The sequence below is a fragment of the Amborella trichopoda genome, chromosome 5 (assembly GCF_054954075.1).
Source record: "Amborella trichopoda isolate Santa Cruz 75 chromosome 5, AtrichopodaSantaCruz75HAP2 v2.0, whole genome shotgun sequence".
Taxonomy (NCBI): Eukaryota; Viridiplantae; Streptophyta; class Magnoliopsida; order Amborellales; family Amborellaceae; genus Amborella; species Amborella trichopoda.
The window spans coordinates 21,613,721-21,638,099 of NC_142340.1; the positions used below are offsets into that span (position 1 = coordinate 21,613,721).

At 40.2% G+C, this 24,379-nt stretch overlaps 1 protein-coding gene and 1 long non-coding RNA gene across 3 annotated transcripts in view; both read right to left on the reverse strand.

Moving 5' to 3' along the window:
* Positions 1-11,607, reverse strand: part of LOC18444703 (DNAse I-like superfamily protein) — an 81,112-nt gene extending 69,505 nt beyond the window's left edge. Inside the window, exons 1-2 of one of the 2 annotated variants that reach the window (XM_006854867.4) lie at positions 11,157-11,607; positions 10,738-11,023 (exon numbers count right to left, since the gene is read on the reverse strand). In XM_006854867.4, coding sequence (XP_006854929.3) covers positions 10,738-11,023; positions 11,157-11,231 — 361 coding nt within the window. In that variant the 5' untranslated portion in view covers positions 11,232-11,607. The remainder of the gene's footprint in view (positions 1-10,737; positions 11,024-11,156) is intronic. The other variant, XM_088866358.1, reaches the window with a different exon arrangement.
* A 1,621-nt stretch (positions 11,608-13,228) lies between these two features.
* LOC148782017 (uncharacterized) lies at positions 13,229-20,336 on the reverse strand. The gene is made up of 2 exons (XR_016055254.1): positions 15,537-20,336; positions 13,229-13,450 (listed from the first exon to the last, which is right to left on the reverse strand). It is a non-coding gene; the product is annotated as an uncharacterized LOC148782017 (long non-coding RNA).
* Between the last annotated feature and the right edge of the window lie 4,043 nt (positions 20,337-24,379).

Here is a 24,379-nt window from a genome sequence, read left to right on the forward strand (position 1 = left end):
CAACAGCCCTTGTCAGTGGAACCCTGCAGAGGAAAGCAGATACTGATTCACTGGGCATTTTTGTCGAAGTCCAACAAGAAATTCTAGAGAAACTATTTATCGTCGAACTTAGTGTCGAGAATCTCGCCAGAAAACCTAATAGCAGGTAGGTTTAGTAGAAGGGCCTGGATAATTCCATACCAGAGATATTTTGGGAAGCTGGGTTTGAAAGCACAGCTCGTCACCTTCTGCTAGTGGTTAGTATGGTGATTCTCTGACTTCTCACTTTCTCTTTCTAAAATTTGGCCCCTAAAAAAGGGACAGAAACCACTTCTTTACTTCTTGGCTTTTCTATCCATGAAATATTTGGAGTGTGGTTCTCATATAACCTCCCTCTTGGCATCGTCTTACTCATGGTGGCCAACTTCCTTCTTCCTCTCTCTAGGTTTAGGGCTCCATAAAAAATAAATTCTTGTGTTTTCTCTTTCTCTCTCTAGAATTTGAAAATAGAAGCCCATTTTGTAGTCTAGGTTTTCCCTTCTATGCAGGCTCTCTAAAAGAAACACCAGCCAGGTCGTTTCATAAAACCACCATGGGCATTCGGCCTCGTTTTGCTTGTGCCGATCTTCTTCCTTTTCCTTTCCAAATTTTTCTCATTCTATCTTCAGAAATTGGGGTCTGAAAAAAGGATAAGGCCTTGGCTGGTTTCTCCACCGTGAAAATATTACCAAGGTGGGTTTCATAGAACCAAAGATCAGAGCCTTCTCTCTCCCTTCTTTCTCTCTCTAGAATTTGAACCCTAAAAGTGAGAGAATATCGTTTTGTTGTTTAGGGCTTTCCGCCCAAATGAAGATTATGATGAAGAATGATCAAAACGTTAAGACTTTTATAGATCTACTCTCATCATATGGAGATTGAGGTGAAATGCCGCATTGCTAGTCATAACAGCCTCACCATCCTTGCTAAACAAGGTAAGCCCAAGGGTGGTGAGAAATCCAAGCACAAGCCTAAAGGCAAAGCTCCTCCCAAGAAAGCTATGAAAGCTGAGGATCCCAAGCACAAGTAGAAGCGAGGCAAGAGTGCTCCAAGAGATAAATCAAGCTTAACTTGCTTCAACTGTAAGAAGACTGGCCACTTCACTCATGAGTGCATGGTGCCAAAGATTGTACGAGCCAATCATTCTATTGATTTTGCTAGGGTATGCACAAAGGTGCTAGTTGCTCATCAGTACCTAATGGTTGGATTGTGGATTCAGGAGTAACAAAACACATAATGAGCGATAAAAGCGGGTTCGTGGAGCTTCATCGAGTTCCAGTTAGAAGCGTGACAATTTTCATTGGAGATAACACCGTCGAATATGTTGTGGTCATGGAGACCTATAGTTTATAGTTTCGATTTGGTCGGACCATGTTTCTCCATGATGTGCTCTACACTCCTAAGATGAGGAACCTGCTTTCAATACCCAAACTCTTTTCAAAAGGACATTTAATTTCATTATTAGACAATAGAGCCCAAATTAAACTCAAAGATGGTTCTATTTTTTGTGGTTTTCTTCATGATAGTTCGTTTACTTTGGATTTAGAAGATGTCATTTGTCATTCCCCCTCTTTTCTCAATAATACATCCCCTCTTTCTTTTTCTATTTTGCATGATGAAGATTCTAATTCTATGTTATGGCATGCAAGAATGGATGACATTAGTAAAGATAAGATGACAAGATTAATTAAAGAAAAGCTTTTAGGGTCATTAACCAAAGTAAATTTACCCACCTGTGAACCATATTTAATTGAAAATTAACTAGAAAACCATTCCATAAAGCTCAAAGATCAAAAAAACCTTTAGAAATCATCCAAACAGACATTTGTGGTCCCTTCAATGTGAAGGCCCTCAACAAATCCCAGTATCCCATCAGTTTCTTTGATGACTAGTCATGATATGCTCATGTAATTAATTTCACATAAATATCACGCAATTGATTACTTAAAGAGATTTCAAAGAAATTGAGAACCAATCAAGGAAGAGAATTAAGATACTCTGAAATGATAGGAGGCGTAAGTATACCTCTAAGCTATTTAGAAAGTTCTGTGACGATCATGGGATTTGTCGGCAACAAACAATGTCCTACCTACACTCCACAACAAAATAGTGTTGCAGAGAGAACTAACCATTGGAATGATGGAACAGGCAAATCTCCCTTTGACTTTTTAGGGAGAGGCTTTTTTACTGTTGTGTCCATCTTGAATAGGGTGCCTTCAAAATTTGTGCCCCAAACCTTTATAAGTTATAGAATGGTAGAAAGCCTGATTTATCACATTTGCGTCCATGGGGGTTTGCGGGGTTTGAAATTATACAAGCTCAGCTAACTAGCGTACTATTGAGTACATTTTCATTAGATATCCTAAGAACTCAAAAAGTTCCCTAGTAGACAAAGGGTCTAGAATGACACTAGACCTACATGAAACGGCCGATACTCATACAGAAAGTGGTGCAGAAATTCATCCACTAGCAGATGACACTGGGAGTATACCCATAGTAATTGGGGACAATGGTAGTGAACCACTATTCATTCCCAAACTTTGTAGGAATGTATGTGGTAGAGTTCCCCAAAGACATGTTAAGATTGAAGGGGAAGTCAAACCTGCGTCAATTAACCAGTTTCCCAAAAAAAAAAAGTCTGACCTGCATCTCCATTGATGAAGGTGAACCATGGTCATATCAGGAAGCATCAAGATTCCTAGATGCAGGCAAGTGAATTGCCTCCAATAGACAAAGAGATTAGTTCCATGAAGAAGAACCAAGTCTGGGAACTCATGGATCATCCCCCATATAGAAAGGCAATCAGGAACAAGCGGGTCTTGAAAATTAAAATAAAGGCTGATGGAACTATAGACAAGTACAAGCCCGATTGGTGGCAAAAGGCTTCACCCAGGTCAAGAGAGTGGACTATGATGAGAGATTCTCCCCAGCAATGAAATGGCCTCAATTCGCCTCACACTTTCCATAGAAGCACATTTGACTTTGAAATTCGCCAAATGAACGGTAACACGGCATTCCTTAAAGGTAATATGGAGGAAGAGATCTTGAGCAACCAAAGGGTTATGAGAACAAAAAGTTTGTAAACATGCCAAGTCCAATTATGGAATAAAACAATCATCTAGATAGTGGCATATGAAACTGAAGGTGAAGTTCTATAAGATGATTGTAAGATCAGCCGTGCTTGATGGGAAGGACTGTTGGGCAGTCATAGAACAACGTATCCATAAAATGAATATTGTTGAGATGAGGATGTTGAGCTGGATGAGCATCCATACAAGAACTTATAGAATTCAGAATAGATACATTTATGGGAACTTAGAGGTGGCACCAATAAGCGATAAGACAAGGGAAAGAAGTCTTCGGTGGTCAGACAATGTGCAGCGTTGACTAAGAACAGCAACAGCTGAAGTAACGATTTGGTCCAAGACGAAGGCTCTAATAACACAAGTGATGGAAGTAGTGACAAGAGATACGGTGCTTTATAATCTGATTGAGGGAATGGCCCTTGATAGAGCAAAATGGCGGAACAGGATTCATGTAGCCAAACCCAAATAGTTAGGATAAGGCTCGGATGATGATAATGATGATGATGCGATGACATTCTAATGGCAAGTAACGATAAGGAGATGATCAATGCCATTCAAGAGCGATTGTCTTCCAATTCTAACACAAGGGACATGGATGAGGAGCATTATGTGCTCAGTGTTAACATCGAATAGGATCGTTCTAAGAAGCACCTAAGTTTGTCTTAAGAGACTTACATATGGAAGATGTTAGAATGATTCAATATGAGTAAATGCAAGCCTATAGATACTCCTGTTGATAAGGGTCAAGTACTCAGCCTAAATCTTTGTCTTAAGATTAATGCTGAAAAGGCATAGATTTCCTGTTTACCCTCTACAAGGGTCGTAGGCAGTCTCATGTATGCTATGTTATGCACACGATAGGATATTATTAATGTTGTAGACTTGTTAGTTGCTATTAGAGCAATCCGTTTTCGAAACATTGGCAAGCCGTGAAGAGGATAATATGATATCTCCAGAAAATCGTAAACTACTCGATAATCTTTCAAGGAAACAATATAGGATTGCGAGGATTCAATGATGCTTATTAGGGGGGTGACCTCAATGATCGCAAATCGACATCATAATATGTCTTCACTCTAAGAGGAGCAATTTCCCGGTGTATAAAGAAGCAACATGCCTAGCAATGTCGATTATGAAGGCAGAGTACATTGTTTGTTGTGTAGCATCGCGGGAGGGCATGACTCAGATGGTTCCTGCAAACCAGAGGTCATATCGAGTGCTAGAGAGCTCAAAGTATCATAGTAAAACAAAACACGTAGATATCAAGTATCACTAAATGAGAGATGTCATAGAGAAAAAGGAGATTTTCATGACACATAATTCCACAAGCATGATGACGACAAATCCCCTAACTAAGCCTAAAACCATAGACATGTCAAGGGAATGAGACTGAGATGTATGTACCTCAATGTTCACAAAATCAAACCGGAACGGTTAACTGGACATGGGCTTGGAAGCAGTTCAACCGACCTAACGGGTAAACTGGCCGATTCAATTGCTCTAACCAGACAAGTCCCGGGCGGTCAAAAAAGTACTAAAAAAGAAAAAAATACAAAAAAAATCTATTAAGAAATAAAAAGCATATAAAGAATGATTAAAACAAAACACATTCAAATGAAGTTAAAAATTAATGAAAAAATGGATTTTAACCCATTTTATATTTTCCAATGGTTATTTTTAAAATTTTCTAAAAAAGATGGGAAAATATAAAAGTCAGTATTAATGACCAAAACATTTTTTAATATTTACCATAATGTAAAGAATATTTAAAAGTACATTACAAATCAAATTCCTTAGTTTTGAGAATTTATATACATTTTTTTGAATTTTTTTTTAAAATACCGGTTGATCACCTTAACCGCTTAAAACTGGAACCAGCCACTGACCAATTCTGATTCGGGTGGTTAGCGGTTAGATCCGGCGATTTTGCGAACAATGGTGTACCTAGACCATCATAATGCCCCTTATTAATATATGAATATTGCACTTGATTTACCATATATATGAGTATTTTATGGTGTTGTGGTTCGTTTAGCACGCACACATTATTTTGATTGCATATTCACACTTGTGCAGTAAGAGACATGTTCTTGTAAGATAAATAGTTGGCCGGAAAGCATTTGCTTCTCACATAGCATGACTGCCCTCAATGCATAGGACAATGGAGGATGAGAGACACACATGGTATCACCTCAATGTGATATCGAGATGAGATTTCATGATTGAAATCAACATGATCCATATGAGTATCGCACCAAACCACAAAGAATATATGATAGCCAGGTGTGAGCATCAGGGATGTTCAGGTTAAGCACATGGTTGCAACCCTGGGCACATTAGTTGAGATGGTATGCATTGTCGTAACTAAACTAGAACCTAAATGGTATAAATCTGATGTAAATCCTAGTACCTTCTATAATTTACACCAATGGGCATAAGTCATACCACACATGCTTATTGAGATTGCTATTACTATAGAGGTAGAGGTGTATAGGATAATCCTTGTTCCCTATTATACTGTACGAGATATAGTTGGTCACTTAGAAACCCCGAGTGCCTTATAGACCCTCTGATTATATTAGAAAATGGAAACTTGATGTTGCTTCTTTAGCGTGCTCTCTCATGGACTTGTATGATTCGACCGAATTGTAAGCAAAGCTAGGAAAGCATTTAAATCAAAACAGAATTATACTAGGTAAAAGAAGACTATTGGCATCACACTTTGATTGGTATCTAGCAAGATCAGTGTATCTATGATGCTCACCGACTGTACAGTCCCAAAAAGTTTTTATCCTAGATGTTCTTTTTCAAACTATTTTTGAAAAACTATTATAATACAATAAACTATTTTTCAAATGAATTTCTTAGCTCATATAAGAACAATGTTTTATTAGATGAGCTGAGTGGGAGTACACAAAGGGGTTGAATAGTCTCCTGAGCATAGAACTCATGAGGGATTAGTCGAGATACTCAATCCATTATGGCCAAGTTAGTCTAGGACAAGCTAAAGTAAATTTTAAAACAAATTAGAGAGGTGTTCCACTTTAGCTTTTGAGAAAAAACTTATTGTGGTTCTCTCTATACAGATGCAGTCGCTACTTAAAAGTCTCACAGTTCATTTCCCCATGTAGTGTTCGGAAGAGTTTCTCACAGACCGACATATTTCAACCCACTATAGGACGAGAAGGAGATGTTGGAATTTCTGAAAAGGTCTGCCCTTTATGAGGTATGAGGATCAACTTTGGATTTGGGACTTTGATTATGGCATAGAGAAGAGATGGGAATCCTAATGGGTTTAGGATACATATTTTGGATAGCGAAAAATGCTTAGAAATTCCTTGGAGATAGGAATCCTTCCAAGAGAGGAATTCGTCCAAGATAAGGATCATGGAAGGGGGCCAATTTATATATAAACGAGGTTTATAGAGAGACTTTTTAACACATCACTTTTACAAAAAGCGTCACGTGCCTCTTTATCAGTGTCCTCTTTTGCTTTTCTCTCATACCCAACCTAAGCTTCTCTCTAAGAAAGGAACCATTCCCTACATCCTTGTGAGTATTCTAAAGCTATCTCCCTCGAAGGGCTCAGGGATTTGAACTATGCATATCATGCTTTATTTCAAGTGATCAAAATTCGGCTTGAGGTGTTTCTCGAAACGAAGGAACCACACTCAAAAAGCAACGGAAGGATCGCATGAACTGCAAGAACGAAATCGGATCCAAAAAACGTTTGTGACATCTATATGATCCGTTGTTTTTGTGTTTCTACTGCTTTCAGGATTCACAATTGAATCCAACATCTATAAATATCATCACATGGATAAGCGAATACATCCACTACCTAAGAGATAGTCTTTAAGTAGATTACCACACATCACCCAATTACTAGGAGATAGTCTTTATGCAGATTACCCCACATCACCTGTGATTTATATATCTGATGGTTACTAGTGTATGAACAACTAGTGGAGAGACGAGTGAGTTTTCAGTGACAATAGGTCTACATCAAGGGTTAGCATTGAGCCCATACCTCTTTGTCTTAGTTATGGACGACTTAATTAGGCACCTACAGGATGACGTTCCGTGGTGCATGTTGTTCGCAGATGACATAGTTTTGATCAGTGGTTTAAAAAACGGATCGGTGCCCTGTAGCGGGCACCCCAAAAACCCATCCGGATTAGTGAATCGACGGTTCGGATTGGGAATCGGTCGGATTCGACAATAAAAAAATCCAAAAAAATTATTATAAATGTTGTTTTTTAGGAATCCAATAAGAAATGGGATACTACATTATTAACTTTCATTTTTTCATCAATATGCGAATATTGAGATGTTCTTTCCCTGTATGAACTTATGTTAACCATTAAATTTACATCACACAAAAGAAAAATCATAGAATAATCATGGATGAAGTATAGAATCACACATGGACTACAATAAAAAATGGATTAAATTGATGAAAAAATGGCCATCAAAATCTCGAATTGGAGGAAAACCCTAATCCACTAAAAAAAAATCCAAATTATTACAGCCTAACTAACTATAATATTATATACTGAAATTGAAATTGTTGGTTTACATTTTATAATTATTTTACTATATAAATAATAACAAATCCAAAATATTTTATAATATCATCTAATTTAAAATATATTGTTGACAACTGTAAGAAAAAATAGTACATTACATAATTTATAATGCAAATAAATTAAATAATAAAATACAAGATTTGGTTATGAATGTAGAAATTATTAGTGTGTACAAATTTTCGAAATAACACTTTAATTTTTCAAAAATCTAACTTTTTAGGTTTCTAGAATAAATTTAATGGAAGAGATTGTTAATAGAGAGAGAGAGAGAGAGAGATTTCAAATGGCCTTATTATAAGAACCCTATCTTTTAATTAATATTCCTGAATTTATGTTAAAGACCACCATGTTATAAAAATAAAAAACATAATTAGACTATTCATTCCTAAGTAAAAAAAAAACTAACAATAGGCATTCATATATGAGAGAGAAAAAATGAGCTAACATCCTTCAAGCCTATATTGTATTACCTTTACATATCTAACTTAAGCTTACGATAATCCCAGCTCAAATGGGTGCTTGAAAAGTATGATACTTGTTGTATTACCTTTTATTTATTTTTTGACAAGAAATACTTGTTGTACTACATTTTATTTTATTTTTTGACAAATATTTATTTTTTGACAAGAATTATTTGTTGTATTACTTTTTATTTTATTTTTTGACAAAAAGAATAAGAAGACTTGTTGTATTACCTTTTATTTATTTTTTTGACAAGAAATACTTATTGTATTACCTTCTTTTTTTTTATGAATATTTATTTTGACAAGAAATACTTGTTGTATTACCTTTTATTTTATTTTTTGACAAAAAGAATAAGAAGACTTGTTGTATTACCTTTTATTTATTTTTTGACAAGAAATACTTGTATTACCTTTTTTCTTTTTTTTTTACAAAAGGAATAAGAAGATGGTGCTGCCAAGGTTCGAACTAGGGACCTTTAGGTTAGAAGACGAACGTGATAACGGACTAACCAAAGAGCCACTTTTTGTATTATCTTTTATAATAAAAGCCTATATTGTATTACCTTTTCAAGCCTACACTGTATACCATGCTCAAATCCCACATCGAAAAAATGAAAGAAGTTTAATGTGAATAAAACCTTCCTCAGTACCATCTTTGTCACGTGCTTGAAAAGCATGACTATGCACGTGGCCATACTTGTATAATGCCATTATTGCCCCAATTTTTAAAAAAATTAAAAAAATGCCCTCCCCTCGGTTTGATGATGTCATAATATCAATTTCCTGTGCAGACTCGACGGTTCACTGTAGCAAACTTGGTGGTTCATTATAGAGACTCGCCGGTTCCTCTCTGAAAACCGAGCGACTTTGCATATTTCAGTGGAATCTACACGGGGTGACCGATTCCTGTGTCAACTCAGGCGAATTTGTTGCGACTCGCCGTTTTTTAAAACACTAGTTTTTATTGATGAGACCCAAAACGGTGTCAACACAAAATTAGAACTTTGGAGGGATGCTTTAGAATCCAAAGGTTTTAAAATTAATCGGATTAAGACAGACTATATGGAGTGCAAATTTAGTAATAATATGAGTAGAGACGAGGAAGTAGTTAAGATTGATGGCCAAGATTTTTTATATCTTAGGTCTATACTCTAGAAAAATAGAGAGATCAAAGAAGATGTCGCACACATAATTAGATCTGAGTGGGCGAAGTGGAGATGTGCAACTGGAATTTTATGTGATCACCGCATACTAATGAGGTTGAAGGGCAAGTTCTACAGGACAACAGTGAGACCAGCTTTGCTCTATAGGGCAGAATGTTGGGCGGACAAAAAACAATATACTCATAGAATGAGTGTAACGGAGATGAGGATGTTGAGATGGATGAGTGGCAAGAAAAGAAGAGATAGAATTTGCAATGAATCTATTCGAGAGAATTTAGGCGTAGCACCAATAGGCGATAAAATGAGAGAGAGAGTAAACTTAAGTGGGCTGGCCATGTGTGGCTCTGACCAAGTATAGCACCTGTTAAGAGGTGCGAATTAGTTCAAGTGGAAGGACTAAAAAAGGCAAGTGGTACGCTCAAAAGAACGTGGTTGAAAGTAGTCTGAAAAGATATGAGGACTTATGACCTCACTGAAGATATAGCATTTAATACAGCAGAATGGAGAACTAGGATTCATGTAACTGACCCCAATTAATTGGAAAAAGGCTAAAATGATGATGAATGTATGGGATGTTTCTAGGGCTAGGAGTACATGGGGAACGGTGCCCCTGCCCCCACCACATTACCCAGTGACTTGGATCTATGCATATTTGTACCATAAACTTGTCTACAAACGTTCTCCAGTTTTGTATAAAAGAAATATTGCTTGGAAAAGAAAAGCACAAAATGTAAATCTCTAAACCTCATAAAAAAGTTTGGCTTCACATAGTCGTCAAATGGAACACAAAGTTGACAAAAGCTTTGAGTGTTAATCAAAACTCGATCTGGCCAACAAAGATATAAATAACGAAAACAAATAAAACCTAATGCCCTAAGTGGACTTGAAACATTCTCTAATGTGGGGAGGACGTGAAGTATACAAATCCCATGTAGAACTTTCTTCAATGTGCCCCATCTTCCAAACATACCAGCACCAATATTTGATCGAAGGTGATCAAGGCCTTAAAGGAATGATAGCCAATTCAATAGTTGTCACTATGAATGAGAACACATTCTTTCTCAAGCAACACAAAAATTTCAAAACAAAAAAAAAGGACTCTTCATTTCTAAGCAAGTTAATCGAATTGATAGTCATGATATATAACAGATTAACAGTCAACAATGTCCAATAGTTATTTTGTTATAATCATCTTGCCTGCCAACATCAATAATAATAACAAGGACACTAACTGTAATGATGGTTCAAGCAATAATATCACAAACAGAAGAGAAAGCATCAATTATGAAGAAGACAAAGTGAAAACGAGACCAATGTTTACCAATAAATAAGAAGAATAAAGTCGATAGAAACCACCCAAATGAGAAACAAGCAAACAGCTGACAAAATGATAACACAAAGGATTAGGATTTGAATATACCACAGTGAGAAGGGGGCTGAGATAACGCATGCTCCCAATGCCTATAATTATCAGACTGAGGAGAAGGGCCTCTTGGCCGGAAAATTGGCCGAAAATTGGGCCTTGGGTCACCAGAATAGTATCCATTTCGGTATCCTCCTCCTCCCCTTTCACCATGCCTGAATCCGTAATTTGTAAGTCTCACTGCCCTAAAATGTGAATCTCCACTAACAATGGAGTTATCTTTTGGGCTATTGCAAAACCACCTGCCCTGACCTCTCCATCCGCCTCTTCTTCCTCCTCCATGCTTTGAAATAAAAGGAAAGGATTTGCAATCAGTAAAAATGTCAAAACTCATGAATTTAAAAGAAAAAAAAAACTCAGAAACGAGAAGGATTTAGATGGAGAGAGAGAGTCAAAGCGTTGTTTTTTCTCATTACAGAGGGGCGACAGGGCGATGAAGCCATGGTGAAGTCTGCTCCTGCAAGGGCCGAAGACCAGTGGAGTGATCTCATGCTAGTTTTCTCGCAGCCTATCCACTCACCTCCTGCATCTCTCTCTCTGTATGTCCTCAGTTCCTCTCTCTCCGTATGTCCTCAGTTCCTCTCTCTCTCTCTAATTTCTTTGCTCATGCAGGCATCTCTCTTTGCTTCCTAATTTTTGGCGAGGTTCGAATGCTGCACATATCTGTCCCTTCTCTCTCTGTCAAATTAGCGGTGCTCATCTTTACCATTTCTCAAAAACTCTATGAGAGTGCATTCGACTATACTCGAAGTTCAAAAACTTTCTTGAACTTCATGACACAACGCAAAGATAAATAGTCTCAGTTTTATTAAAAAAGTTTTTATAAGGCCTAGGCTATGAATAAAGTATCGTCTTTAAATCCTTGTCTCGAAAGCCAAGATTTTGATGATGGCTCTAAAATCCATTTCTACCACTGACTAATAATTTTGAATTTCAAAAAATAGTACAAATTTTGCACATCCATGAGTATTTATTTAAATTTAGATAATGTGTTACAATTCTTTTTACAACTATAAAGTTAGAACTTTGAAGGGATGCTTTAGAATCCAAATATTTTAAAATTAGTCGGACTAAGACAGAATATTTAGAATGAAAGTTTAATAATATAGAAAATTATAAAAACAAACTATACTTATTATGTAACTTACCCCCAACCAAACTTATTCTCTCACTTTTTTCTCAAATTATACTTTCCATGCAAATACTCCCCAACCAAAAAAGTTCCTTTTTTTTTACGGAAATGCCTTTCCCGTACAAAAATAATCAATTTCACCACTTACAAGGCCTTCACGTGTGATACTGTTGGAGCGGCAGTACTTTGAAGCGCGATCTGATGGTTCCAAAGCACAGTCCGGCAGTACATGTTCTGGAAGTATTGTCGCTCCGGTAGTTTCAATACACGCTTCAGTAGTACCACATTGCTCCGGCAGTTTGAAGGCACAGTCCGGCAGTTACAAAGAGCACTCTGGTGGAAAAGCTTATGTTAGTCATACTGCTCCGGCAGTTTCAAAGCACAGTCCGGCAATACATGTTCTGGAAGTATTGTTGCTCCGACAGTTTCAATGCGTGCTCTGGCAGTACCACATCGCTCCAGTGGTTTAAAAGCACGGTCCGGCAGTGGTCGCTCTAGCAGTTACAAAGAGCACTTCGGCAGAAAAGGTTCTATTAGTCATGCCGCTCCGGCAGTTTCAAAGCGCGGTCTGACAGTATAGGTTTTGGAAGTACTGCCGCTCCGACAGTTTTAATGCATGCTCTGGCAGTACCACATTGCTTCAGCAGTTTGAAAGCACGATCTGACAGTGGTCGCTCTGGCAGTTGCAAAGAGCACTCCGGCAGATACGGTTTTGTTAGTCACAGCTCTCCAACAGTTTCAAAGCGGGGTCCGGTAGTACATGTTCTCGAAGTACTACCACTCTAGCAATCTCAATGCACGCTCCAGCAGTACCACATGTGAAGGCGTTGTAAGTGGCGAAATTGATTATTTTTGTATGGGAAGGGCATTTCCGTTAAAACAATAAACTTTTTTGGTTGGGGGGTATCTGCATAGAAAGCATACTTTTGGAAAAAAAAAAAAAAAGTGAGAATAAGTTGGGTTGGGGGTAAGTTGCATAGTAAGTGTAGTCTTGGGGTTTTTTGTAATTTTTCCTTAATAATAATAGGAGTAGAAATGAGGAAGTAGTTAAGATTGACGGTCATGAAGTACAAAAAAGACCGCACTTTTGATCTTGGGTCGATAATCTAGAAAATGGAGAAATTGAGGAAGATGTCTCACACGGAATTAGAGCTGAGTGGGCGAAGTGGAGATATACAATATCACTCCCCCGCCCTCTGACCCCTACCGTACCTTACAAGAGGGCGATAGAGTGTGGGATCGCAACCGGAGGTCACTAACGTCACTCAGGTGGGAGTGATTCAACAAGTGTAAGAAGTGAGGAATCAAAGCAAACCACGAAAATTAAATAGAATTTATACATCATGCACCAAAAGCTGAACAAATTAAAACCATTAAGTGTTCATTCAAACTCCAAGATTCTTTACAATATTGTTCAAGGCTTACAAGCCTGACTTAACAGTACATCAATCAAAACAACACGATGGCAGTGCCACCAGACAGTTACTATGCAGAAGGAATGCCTGACAAATTTGAAGCTTCAGTGCCAAACACCACTGCGCTTTGCTGCTCGACTCCCCACAGTCAGGTACTATCACTCTACACAGATGAAAGTAAATGGAATGAGCTACAAGCCCAGTAAGTATATCACTACCCTTGTATTCATGCCTACATGCATATACATAATAATCATGACCTACGATTCATCAGAGATCGTGCTGATATCACAGAGTGGAGTCGTGTAAACACTAACAACATAAAAAGAGCAATGTGCAAATATCAGAGCATCGAATATTTCCTGAGATAGCAATTACATCGATACTTATCATAGTTCCAGTCAGACACTCATACAGAGTACCTAATTCAGACTGGTAGAAAACAGAATTATTTACTCTCGACGTAGAAGCCACATCGATCAGGCTAAGCCACTCCTATAACTTGGGACTTCTACCCTCATTCAGGAGGGAGAACAATGACAAATGGAAGTCTCATTTCATAATGTCCTCAGTCACGCACACAATCCTCAGCATGCTTTGGGGTTTTCGATAGGTTGTGGCCTTGAAAGACATGACCATCTTCATACGCCTTCCAACGCGAGGGCGTTATACTATCATTAGAGAACCCAATGTATAGTGCCCATGATAATTTGGGGGGCGTGACCCACCTTGTTATTTATAGTTACCTCTCGACTCCACTCATATCATAGGAGTCGAGGTACAGTATACCCAACTACCAATGGAGGACCTATTGCGTAGTGGTCATATCACAAATATCAGTCTTCAGTAAAGCAGAATCACAAATCCAACTACCAATGGAAGACCCATTGCGTAGCGGTCAGGGCAGATATAACAGTTTAATATAATAGAATCAGAGCAGCCTCTACGAATGGAGGACCCATTGTGTAGCGACCATTACACACATAACAGTCTTAATATAATAGAATCAGAGTAGCCACTACCAATGGAGGACGCATTGTATAGCAGTCATGACACATATAACATTCCTTTATAACATAATCACATATATTAATCAGTACCACCGTATCACAGTATCATATCTTCAGTATTGCAGCATCATATTTTCAATATCACAGTGTCATATTTTTCTTCAATTTCTAACAGTGGTGTCTCGCCATATATAAGGCCATAATGCTTGATCCATTTGGAATTTGGAAATGGTTCCAAATCCAATTTTTCACTACACACATGTATCTTTCAAATGGGGGTGGTTTGAAAGCGTTTGGACCCCGTTTGGCCCTTCAAAAGCTCATTAGAAAGGAGGCATTCTATTTGAAACCTGTTGTGCAGATGGGACAGTGACATGTCCCACTTAGTACTATTATAACTTTCAATCCATAAAACATTTTAAAGTTCTTCCAAAACTAAAATTCGAGTAAAAACATGTATATTTCAAACAAGGGCAGTTTGATAACATTTGGACTCCATTTAGTCATTCAAAAGTTCGTGACAACCCAAGTAATGGTTCTGGATTTTGTGAAATATGTCCATAGTGAAATATCTCCTTATATAATTATATAACTCTCAATTTAGGAAGAAATTCGAAATGTATTCAATATGTAATTTCAAGCATACTCATAAATATTTAAAATGGAAGTGGTTTAGAAGAAAACGGACTCTATTTGATTAATCAAAATTCGTGACAACAGAGATATCAGTTTTGCACTTTTACTAAATTTATCAGCAGTGACCTACTTGCACATTTTGAAGCATAACTCTTAATGCATAAAGAATTTGAGCAAGATTCAAGCATGAACATTTTAGTTGACACATATATCTTTCCAATGGTAGAGGTTTGAAGTCAATGGGATCTCATTTGATAGATCAAAAGTAGATTACAAAAACATAGAACCTTCTTGGAAATTACAACACGGTCACATCATCACTCAACATGACAATCAATTAGCTTCTAATTATGTTAATTCTTAACATAGAACTTTCTCATTTTCCATTAGATACACAAAAACACATAATCACAGACTTTCTATGAAAAACAAGGAAGATTTGATGCTTATTTTGGTCATGCAAAGGCAAGTTAAATTGATGGATTTTACAGTACAATAGTGTGCATATGCATCCATTAATCGTGCCACCACTTATGCAAATTATCATGCTTGATTTATGTCCAATCGATGCTTAAAGACCTACAAGGTAGATGATCCACTTACCTTAGGTGCACTGTATTTCCAAATCTTCACCAACAATCTCCTCCTTTAAGCTTCTAACAAGGCTCTTCAATGGTGAACAATAGCTAACAAAAGGGGCTCCAAGTTGAAAGGCTCTAGAGAGAGAGAGAGTGAAGCGAATGGCATGAGGGAGAGGGAGAGGCTTAAGTACTCCTTGATGGGAGGTGGCAGCCCAAGTGTTGACAGGTGACATACACCAACTGAACAAGTGGCATTGTGTGGCTACATGCACTCAGCAGGTGGCAGTCACTGTTCATGCACGACAGTGTCACGTACGACATTAGTCCACTCCATCATACTGTCGTTTGTCAAATTTCATTCTTCTTCTCCTTACACCTGCGACATTGCCTCTCTCTCTCTCTTCACGCATGGTGCTGCTCTTTCTCTCTCTTCACGTACGATGCTGCTCTTTCACTCTTTTCATGCACATCATTGCTCTTTCTCTCTCTTAATGCAAGGCACTGCTCTTTCTTTCTCTTCATGTGTGGTGTTGCTCTTTCTCTCTCTTCCTATGTGGTGTTGCTCTTTCTCTCTCTTCACACATGACACTGCTCTTTCTCTCTCTTCACATGCGATGCTGCTCTTTCTCTCTCTTCACACGTGTCATTACTCTTTCTCTCTCTTCATGCATGTCATCGCTCTTTCTCTCTCTTCACATGTGGCATTGCTCTTTCTCTCTCTTCAAGCGCTTCACTTCACAGACAACGTTACCCCCCTCTTTCACGCTCCTACCACCGTGTGTGTTTCCATGGTCGGGAAAACCTTGGTCCTTACATCATATCCCCCTTAAGAAAGATTTTGTCCTCAAAATCGTTAACTTAGCTATTTAAACAAATGGGGCTTTTTATCCCGAATCTCATCTTCTCACTCCCATGTTGATTCTTCTCTCAAATGATACTGTCATAAAACCCAAATCGAGGGAATCTCTTTATTGCACAATATCTGAACCCTCCTGTCCAATATCTCAATTGGTTGTTCAACATAAGTGAAATATTCCCTAATCGGGATTGGCTCATACTTCAAGATATGGGACGGATCAGGCTGATACTTCCTTAGTAGTGAAACATGGAAGACATCAGAATATTAGCCAACTCGGGCGGTAAGGCCAATCAATATGCCGCGACTCCTATTCTTTTTAAAATTTCAAAGGGTCCAATGAATCGTGGACTTAGTTTTCCTTTATTGTTGAATCTCATAATACCCTTAGTTGGCGATACTCTAAAAAAAACCCGATCACCTACTTTGAACTCGAGGTCTCTTCGAAAATTGTCGGCATAACTCTTCGACCGACTCTGAGCTGTTGTGAGCCTATCTCGAATTAAGGCAATCTTCTCTGATGTCATCTGAACAATTTCTGGTCCTAACAGTCTCCTTTCGCCGACATCATCCCAACATATTAGTGATTTGTACTTCCTCCCATATAGGGCCTCAAAAGGTGCCATTTGAATACTAGCTTGGAAACTGTTGTTCAATGCAAATTCTATTAGAGGTAAGTGATCATCCTAGTTTCTTTTAAAGTCTGTAACACATGCCCTCAACATATCTTCTAGGGTTTGGATGGTTCTTTCTGATTATCCATCAGTCTGGGGGTGAAAAGTAGTACTGAAAGTGAGTTTTGTTCCCAAGGCTGATTGCAGATTGTTCCAAAATCTTGAAGTAAATCTAGTGTCCATGTCGGACACTATGCTAATAAGTACCACATGCAGTCTTACTATCTCTTTGATAGATAATTGAGTCATTTATCATGGGTATAGGCGGTGCGAATCGGTAAGAAATGGGCAGCTTTAGTTAATCGGTCCACAATAACCCAAATACTATCGTGTCCAGTGCCTAATCTTGGCAACCCATACACAAAGTCCATAGTGATATGTTCTCACTTTCACTCCGGCACAGGTAAGGGCTGTAACAGTCCTACGGGTTTCTGATGTTCAGCCTTCACTTACTGATATGTCAGACACTTAGAAAGAAAGTATACCACATCTCTCTTCATGCTATTCCACCAGAAAGCTTTCTTTAAATCCTAATACATTTTTGTGCTCCCTGGGTGTATCGTATAACGGGAGTGATGTGCCTCTTCTAAAATAGTTCTTTTTACATCCTCAGCACTTGAAACACATATCCAATCTTTAAATTGTAACAAACCATCATTGTTGACAAAGAAATCATCTTTTCTTTCCAGCTTTATGTCTTCTAGAATTTTTATGAGCTGGGGGCCTGTCTTTTGTGGCCCTCGGATCTGTTGAAAAAGCTGAGGTTCCACCCTTATACTCGCAGTTATTCCTACCCCATGACTAGGGGGTAGTGTTGGGTGCCATTCCATTGCATCTTCTATTAGTTTCATTTATTGGGCCATCAGATGTGCTACTGATACTAAGGGTTTCTGACTCAATGCGTTGGCTACTATATTGGTCTTGCCAGATTGGTAATTAATGGTACAATCATAATTGTTCAGTGGGTACATCCATCTTCGTTGCCTGGTGTTGAACTCCTTCTAAGAAAATAAATACTTGAGGCTTTTATGGTATTTAAATATCTTAAATTGGGCCCCATAGAGGTAATGTCTCCATACTTTCAAGGTAAAAATTACAACCGTAAGTTCTAAGTCATGAGTTGGGTAATTTTGCTCGTGCAACTTTAACTGTCTGGAGGCATAAGCTATGACCTTCCCATGCTGCATTAACACACACCCAAGCCCTTTATGAGAAGCATCAATGTAGACCACAAAACCTTTGTTTCCTTGGGGTAAGTTAATATTGGGGCCGTAGTCAATCTCTTCTTTTATTCTTGAGAACTCTTCTCACAGTCATCCGACCATACAAATTTCACCTCCTTCTGAGGCAGGCGAGTCAGGGGGAGTGCTATATTTGAAAAACCTACGCCTATAACATCCAGCCAGTCCCAGAAAACTACAGACTTCCGTTACATTTATTGGCCTTCCCCACTTAAGTACGGCTTTAAGTTTGTAAGGGCCAAATACGACCCCGTCCTGAGAAATAACCTGCCCAAGGAAGGCCACGCTTGGAAGCTAAAACTCGCTCGTCCACAACTTAGCATATAATTTCTCTATCTTTAAGGTGTGGAGGACCATTCTTAAATGTCATTCATATTCTTCTAGATTCATTGAGTATACCAAATATCATTTATAAAGACCACTACAAAATCTTCCAAAAAGGGTTTACATACTCTATTCATCAGATTCATAAAGACAGCCGGGGCATTTGTTAACCCGAAGGGCATTACTAAGAACTCATAGTGACCATATCGAGTCCTGAATACGGTCTTGAGGACATCTTCTTCCTTGACTCGCAGCTGATGATAACCTGACTGAAGGTCAAATTTTTGAAAACACTAGGGCCCTTTAGAGTTGGTTAAAAAGGTCGTCAATTCATGACAAGGGGTACTTATTCTTTACAGTGACCTGGTTCAGCTGTTGATAGTCTATAGAAAGCCTTAAGGACCCATCATTTTAGCAAATAAGACATGTGCACCCCAGGGCGACACACTAGGTCGGATGAATCATTTCTTCAACAATTCTTGCAATTGTTCTTTTAACTCATTTAGTTCACTTGGGGCCATCTTATAAGGGGCTTTAGAGATCGGGCCAGTGCCAAGGACCACATTTATCTCAAATTCTATTTCTCTGACAGGAGGCAGAGATGTTAACTCTTCCGGAAAAACCTTTGGATATTCCCTCACCACCGGTATTTCTTAACTTGGATCGGACATCCCGATTTTCTAGTACATAAGCCAAATACCTAACGCATCTCTTGGCCAACAAACGGGAAGCCCGAGAGCTGAGATGAAGTGCAGAGGAAAAGCATCCTTGATGTTATCAAGATTCAACTCAGGCCGGGTTGGGTGTCTAAGAGTTACAGCCTTATCATGACAATTTACTGTAGCATGGTGTGTGGACAACCAGTTCATGCCCAAAATAACATCAAAGTCTCAGATGTCTAATAGTATTAAATCTATAGGCGGGACACACCCTTCAAGAAAAACCCCACGGTGTTTGTCAATAATATCAGTTTCTATGGATCCCCCCATAGGTGTGCATACTACTAATGTCCAGTCAAGAAGTGAAGGACTAATATTTATGTGACACGCAAAGTGATGTGCAACAAAAGAGTGTGTAGATCCAAGGTCAACCAGAATTTTAGCTTCCTTGCCACAAATGGAGAGCATACCTCGGATTACTGAAGTAAATGCCTTGGCTTTTTGTTATGTGAGGCCAAATGCTCGACCTTGAGTCTTCAATTGGTTTTCAAGTCCCTTTACTAGGCAATCTCTAATCTGGTGGCCAGGTTTGCCACATCTGAAGCATGCCCCTATCCTTCTTCGGCACTCAGCTATGGAATGATTGTCCTTCCCACAATGTGGGCACGTCGGGCGCCTGTTCTCCCTTACGTCGCTCGACAAGGTCCTCTTAATGTTCTTAGCCCTCTGGTTATCTCTTCCCATGAAGTTCCTCCTTGGTGGTCGTCGAGCCTTCTTTCCCAAGTTTTCAAACTGTGCTGGTCCCATTCTCCAAATTCCCCCAACTTGAGACTCTTTATTGAAAGATATTTTTCATCAACTTGGGGCCCCGCTCAACAAAGGCTTAGCAAGTAGTGGAAATTCCAACTATCTCTGAAAAGCCCCAGAACTGACCAAGATCTTCATGAGGTCTCTCAAGAGTCTCTTGCCAAGTTTCGTCGCATTCCAACATGTTTAAGGTAGTGTAGACTGAGAAACAGTTACTGTAGAATCGGTCTCTAGCACCTTGAAATGGACCTTATAAGTAGAGCTACATTTTCAGCGTCTCAAATTGTTGCGGGACCACTACCATTAGATATGGAACGGTCTAAAACCCCCAAGGGTCAAGTTTCAGTTCAAATGGACATTCCAGGAAGAAGTTATAGGCGAAAGAGTGAAACAGGAGAAGCCACACGCTATTCCTGTGCGACCACCTTGTAACACTATACCATTGAAGGGACAATCACGACCAGTAACTTGTTACGCTCATATCTCAGTCGTCCTAAGTCAAATTGAGCTCAAATTTGATGAGCATGTTCGTCTAATCAAGACGAGCGATTCGATATATGGCACGCCCCGTGACGATACCCGAGCGCGAAGAAATGCTGGAGAGAAGTTGCTAATCTGTGAAGAAAGTGCTAGAAGTTCAGCAACATCGTGCCTCACTCGAGTGGCCAAATCACATCGCTCATGAGCCCGATTGATAAGAGACCAATTCCATTGCAGATGTAAAGTCTAGGGCCATCTCTTACCCAAACCCCGTACATGATTAACGGTTAGATTCTGCACACGAAGCCAACAAACATACTGCAAATTGCATCATTGAAATCCTTGATTCCGACCAAAATTCCAAACTTGTAAAATCTTTGTTTGGCCACAAAATCGAGCTACGTTTGGTGCCCTGTGATCGTAGTGGCATGCTCAGTGTGATTCAGTGAAGAAAACATAGATAAACATCAAGGAACGAACACACTACTCAAATTTCAAGTCACATGATCATGCACCAAAAATACGATCCATGGCTCAAAGTTGGTATCAAATCGATTACCATGCCAAGCCCTATAAGACAAAAATCAGTTTATGACCAACCAGAGATCAGAACGATCTTTGATCAGCCATGCAAGCTCATGCAAGTCCTATGGTAACACAAGGACTATTATGAAATTCCACAACTTGTTAGGAAGGGCCAAGTCTGTCATTTTACACCCTATTTTCTAATTTCTTTTAACTTAATTTAATCTTAATTTCCTACAATTAGGGTTACTTTTGATCATCTACTCATGTTTGGGGCACACTTCCATATATACGTACTATCTTTGTACACAGAAAAAAGAAGAGACTGAGGTATACACACACTAGAGAGAGTTTTCACTTAATACAAGTTTCTCTTTATTATTGTGTCATGCTTGAGAGAGGGAGTGAGGTGAGAGAAACTTTTGTTCGATACCCCTAAGTTTGAGGTAAACATTCTCTCTCTTCTTTTTCTTTTCTTCTTCTCTCTCTTCTCCCCACTCTTCTCTTTCTTCTTCGTTTGAGTTCCTTGCAGGGGTCATACACGGTAGTGGCAGTGCTGTGCATGCCTCTCCCTTAGTCTCACAGGGTGCATATGGTGATGGCAGCACCATGCGGGAGTCTCGCTCCCCTTCTACTTGTCTGTTTCTTCCTTCAAGTGAGATCTGTAGATGGCGCTACCCATCGCTGCCCATAGACGTAGCTTTGACATCTCAGTGACGAACCCAGACGACAAGGTTTGTTGCTACGGGGGTCTCTCCCTGTTGCGCGTCTAGTGTCGACGACGATACATATTGCCGCCCGCTAGAGGCTTTGACAACACCTATCGTCGTCCACGAGCCTCATCCACATTCCCATCGCTCATCGTCATTCTCCCTGCATCTCGGGGCTATCATTGTGCGACTTAGGAGAAACTATCGTCGTGTTCCTCATCAAGAGCTAGCCTCATCCACAAGGGATGCACCATCTTCTTGCATTGCACATTGCGATGCCTATTGAAGTCTGAATTTCTCCTTCTCTTTTTCATCTCGTTCTTTCCTTTTCACCTCTGTCTCCTCTCACTTGACTGAGGGTAGACCTAGCCTATCACCGATTCGTCGATCTCGGTTTTGAGTAGGATTGCCGCCGTGCTGGTCTTGAGAACTATGCTCGTCTTGCTACCACTCCGAGTTGGTAATTTCTGGTTGTCATGCTAGTCCCTACGTCAAGCTCTCTTCTCTTTCTATCTTTCACCGAACCTTGCACTTCATCGCCTTCTCATGTGAACATGCATTGCTCTAAGGCAAGGGTGGATCCCTTCGACCCACTTGTCTTACAAATTAACCATAGAAGCATTGTGCAGGAAACAAAAGGATTACTGGTCAAGGGAGACGATTCTGAATCAGTTCAAGCAGCTGGGGGGCTTTCTTCGTGATCTAAGAGGGTGCTCATGTAAGCCAGCCCGAGTAGGTCCCGAACCCACCTAAAATTGCTCTCTCATTGGTTGGTATACCTGCCCTTACCCTTGAGCAAGGTTCCAAGAGAGCGATCTCAAATCCCGGGTTCACTATAAACCCGAGACACATGCCGCCAGATCACCTAGATCCGGAGGGCGAGATCGAGGTACCTAACCAGCTTGGCGACTCCACTAGGGACTTACTACCCCTTAGTTGGTTCGCCCTTGTTTGACCTATTTCCTTTTTACTTTCTGCACCTATTTCTATGACACTTGAGTTGTTCAACCCGTTCATCCAGGTCGGGGACTTCTTTATCCCTGCACTCATAGCTGTCCCAGGGAAGCGAGTCGCTCAAGCCTCCTTCCCTACTCTCCTTCTGATTCAAAGCTCACGATCCAGCTCCCAGATCTCACCTGGATTGGTGCGAGAGGGGACTTAAAGGTCGCTGCCTCCTCGCTTTCTCGCCCTGGTGGACTCTCCACCAAGGCCCCTTGCATGGGTAGCACTCATGCTGCCGTACACTCTGCTACTGACAAATCTCCTGCCAGTCACACTGCTGCGGTACACCGGAAGGCTGCACCGTCCATCCATGCGAAAGGCAAGCAAACTGCCATCGCTCCTGAGATTCACCGTAAGGCAACTCCCTGTGCTCCTACTCCACTCCGAGCCTCCACAGCTGGAGGGTTGGTACATAGAGGAGGAGGTCTTGAGGTCTTCACCCCTTGCACACACTCAAAGGCTCGTGGTCCATCCACTTGAGCCACACCTCGGGGCAACCCTCATGTTGCCTTGAGCTCGCATCTAGGGCCAGGCCTTCTCAGCCCAAACCCTACATGCGCCGTGCATTCGCTTTCCATAGCTCAGGGCAGCACTAGCTCTATGCCACCTCGAGCACAGGAGGGTTGATCATTTCGTCTTCCCTCTTGGTACACACAGCTTCACCTTATGAGAGACAAGCTCCCGCCTCGTCCCTCATAAACACAAGCTCATGGTTCTCGGTCTCCTTAGGTCGAACCCATTGACTGAGCCAGGGTTGACCCACAAGTCACTAGGATGGCTAACCCTAAAGGTGCACGTGCACCATCTTTGCAGGTCCCTCTCGGATCCTGACTCAGGCGGACTCATGAACCAGCTTCTTCCTTTGCCGCTTCCCCGACGTCAGGCAAGCACCTCGAGCCCTAGTACTCAAAGGTCTTCCCTAAGAGTACCATCTTGAGCCAGCCCTTGGTCAACCGAACACTCAGGCCTCACAAAGGAATTCAGAGTAATGCCTTGATGTCAGACAGAGCCCTCCAGCCTCCAAGACAAGAACCCAAGATGCTATCCATCCTTTGGCCCCATTCCTTGCTTCGACTCATAGACATAGCCCTCGCCTATTTGAAGAAAATGGGGCAGTCCAGGTCTCAGGCTCGGTTCTGAAATGACATCCACAGTCGCCTTAGGATCAAGCAGAAAAGAGGCCTACAGATCATGACCAGGGAAACCTCCAAGGCAGTCGAGGTCACCACCCCTAATGACCTCCTTCCTTGTAATCCCTTCTTCCCTCTTCAAACTCCGGAGCCTGAGCAAGTCTTGGAATACTCTTCGGTGATCACCACCCAGAAGTCACGATCTCAAGACCGTCAAGAACCGGTCCTCACAAGATAGGCATATAAAGCCCGAGTTCAGTCGGGGCAAGCTGAACCTCTCCAAACTGACTTGCCACACACTACTCGTCAGCCTTGGCAGTTCGTTGCATCACTTAACTCTGACCTCCTTGAAGAAACGGTCAGGGTCATTGTGATTAATGTCCTGAATGATGCGCAGGAGGAGCGGGTGAACAAGTTCGAGGAAATGATGCAAGCTATCCTTAGAAAGATGGAGCAC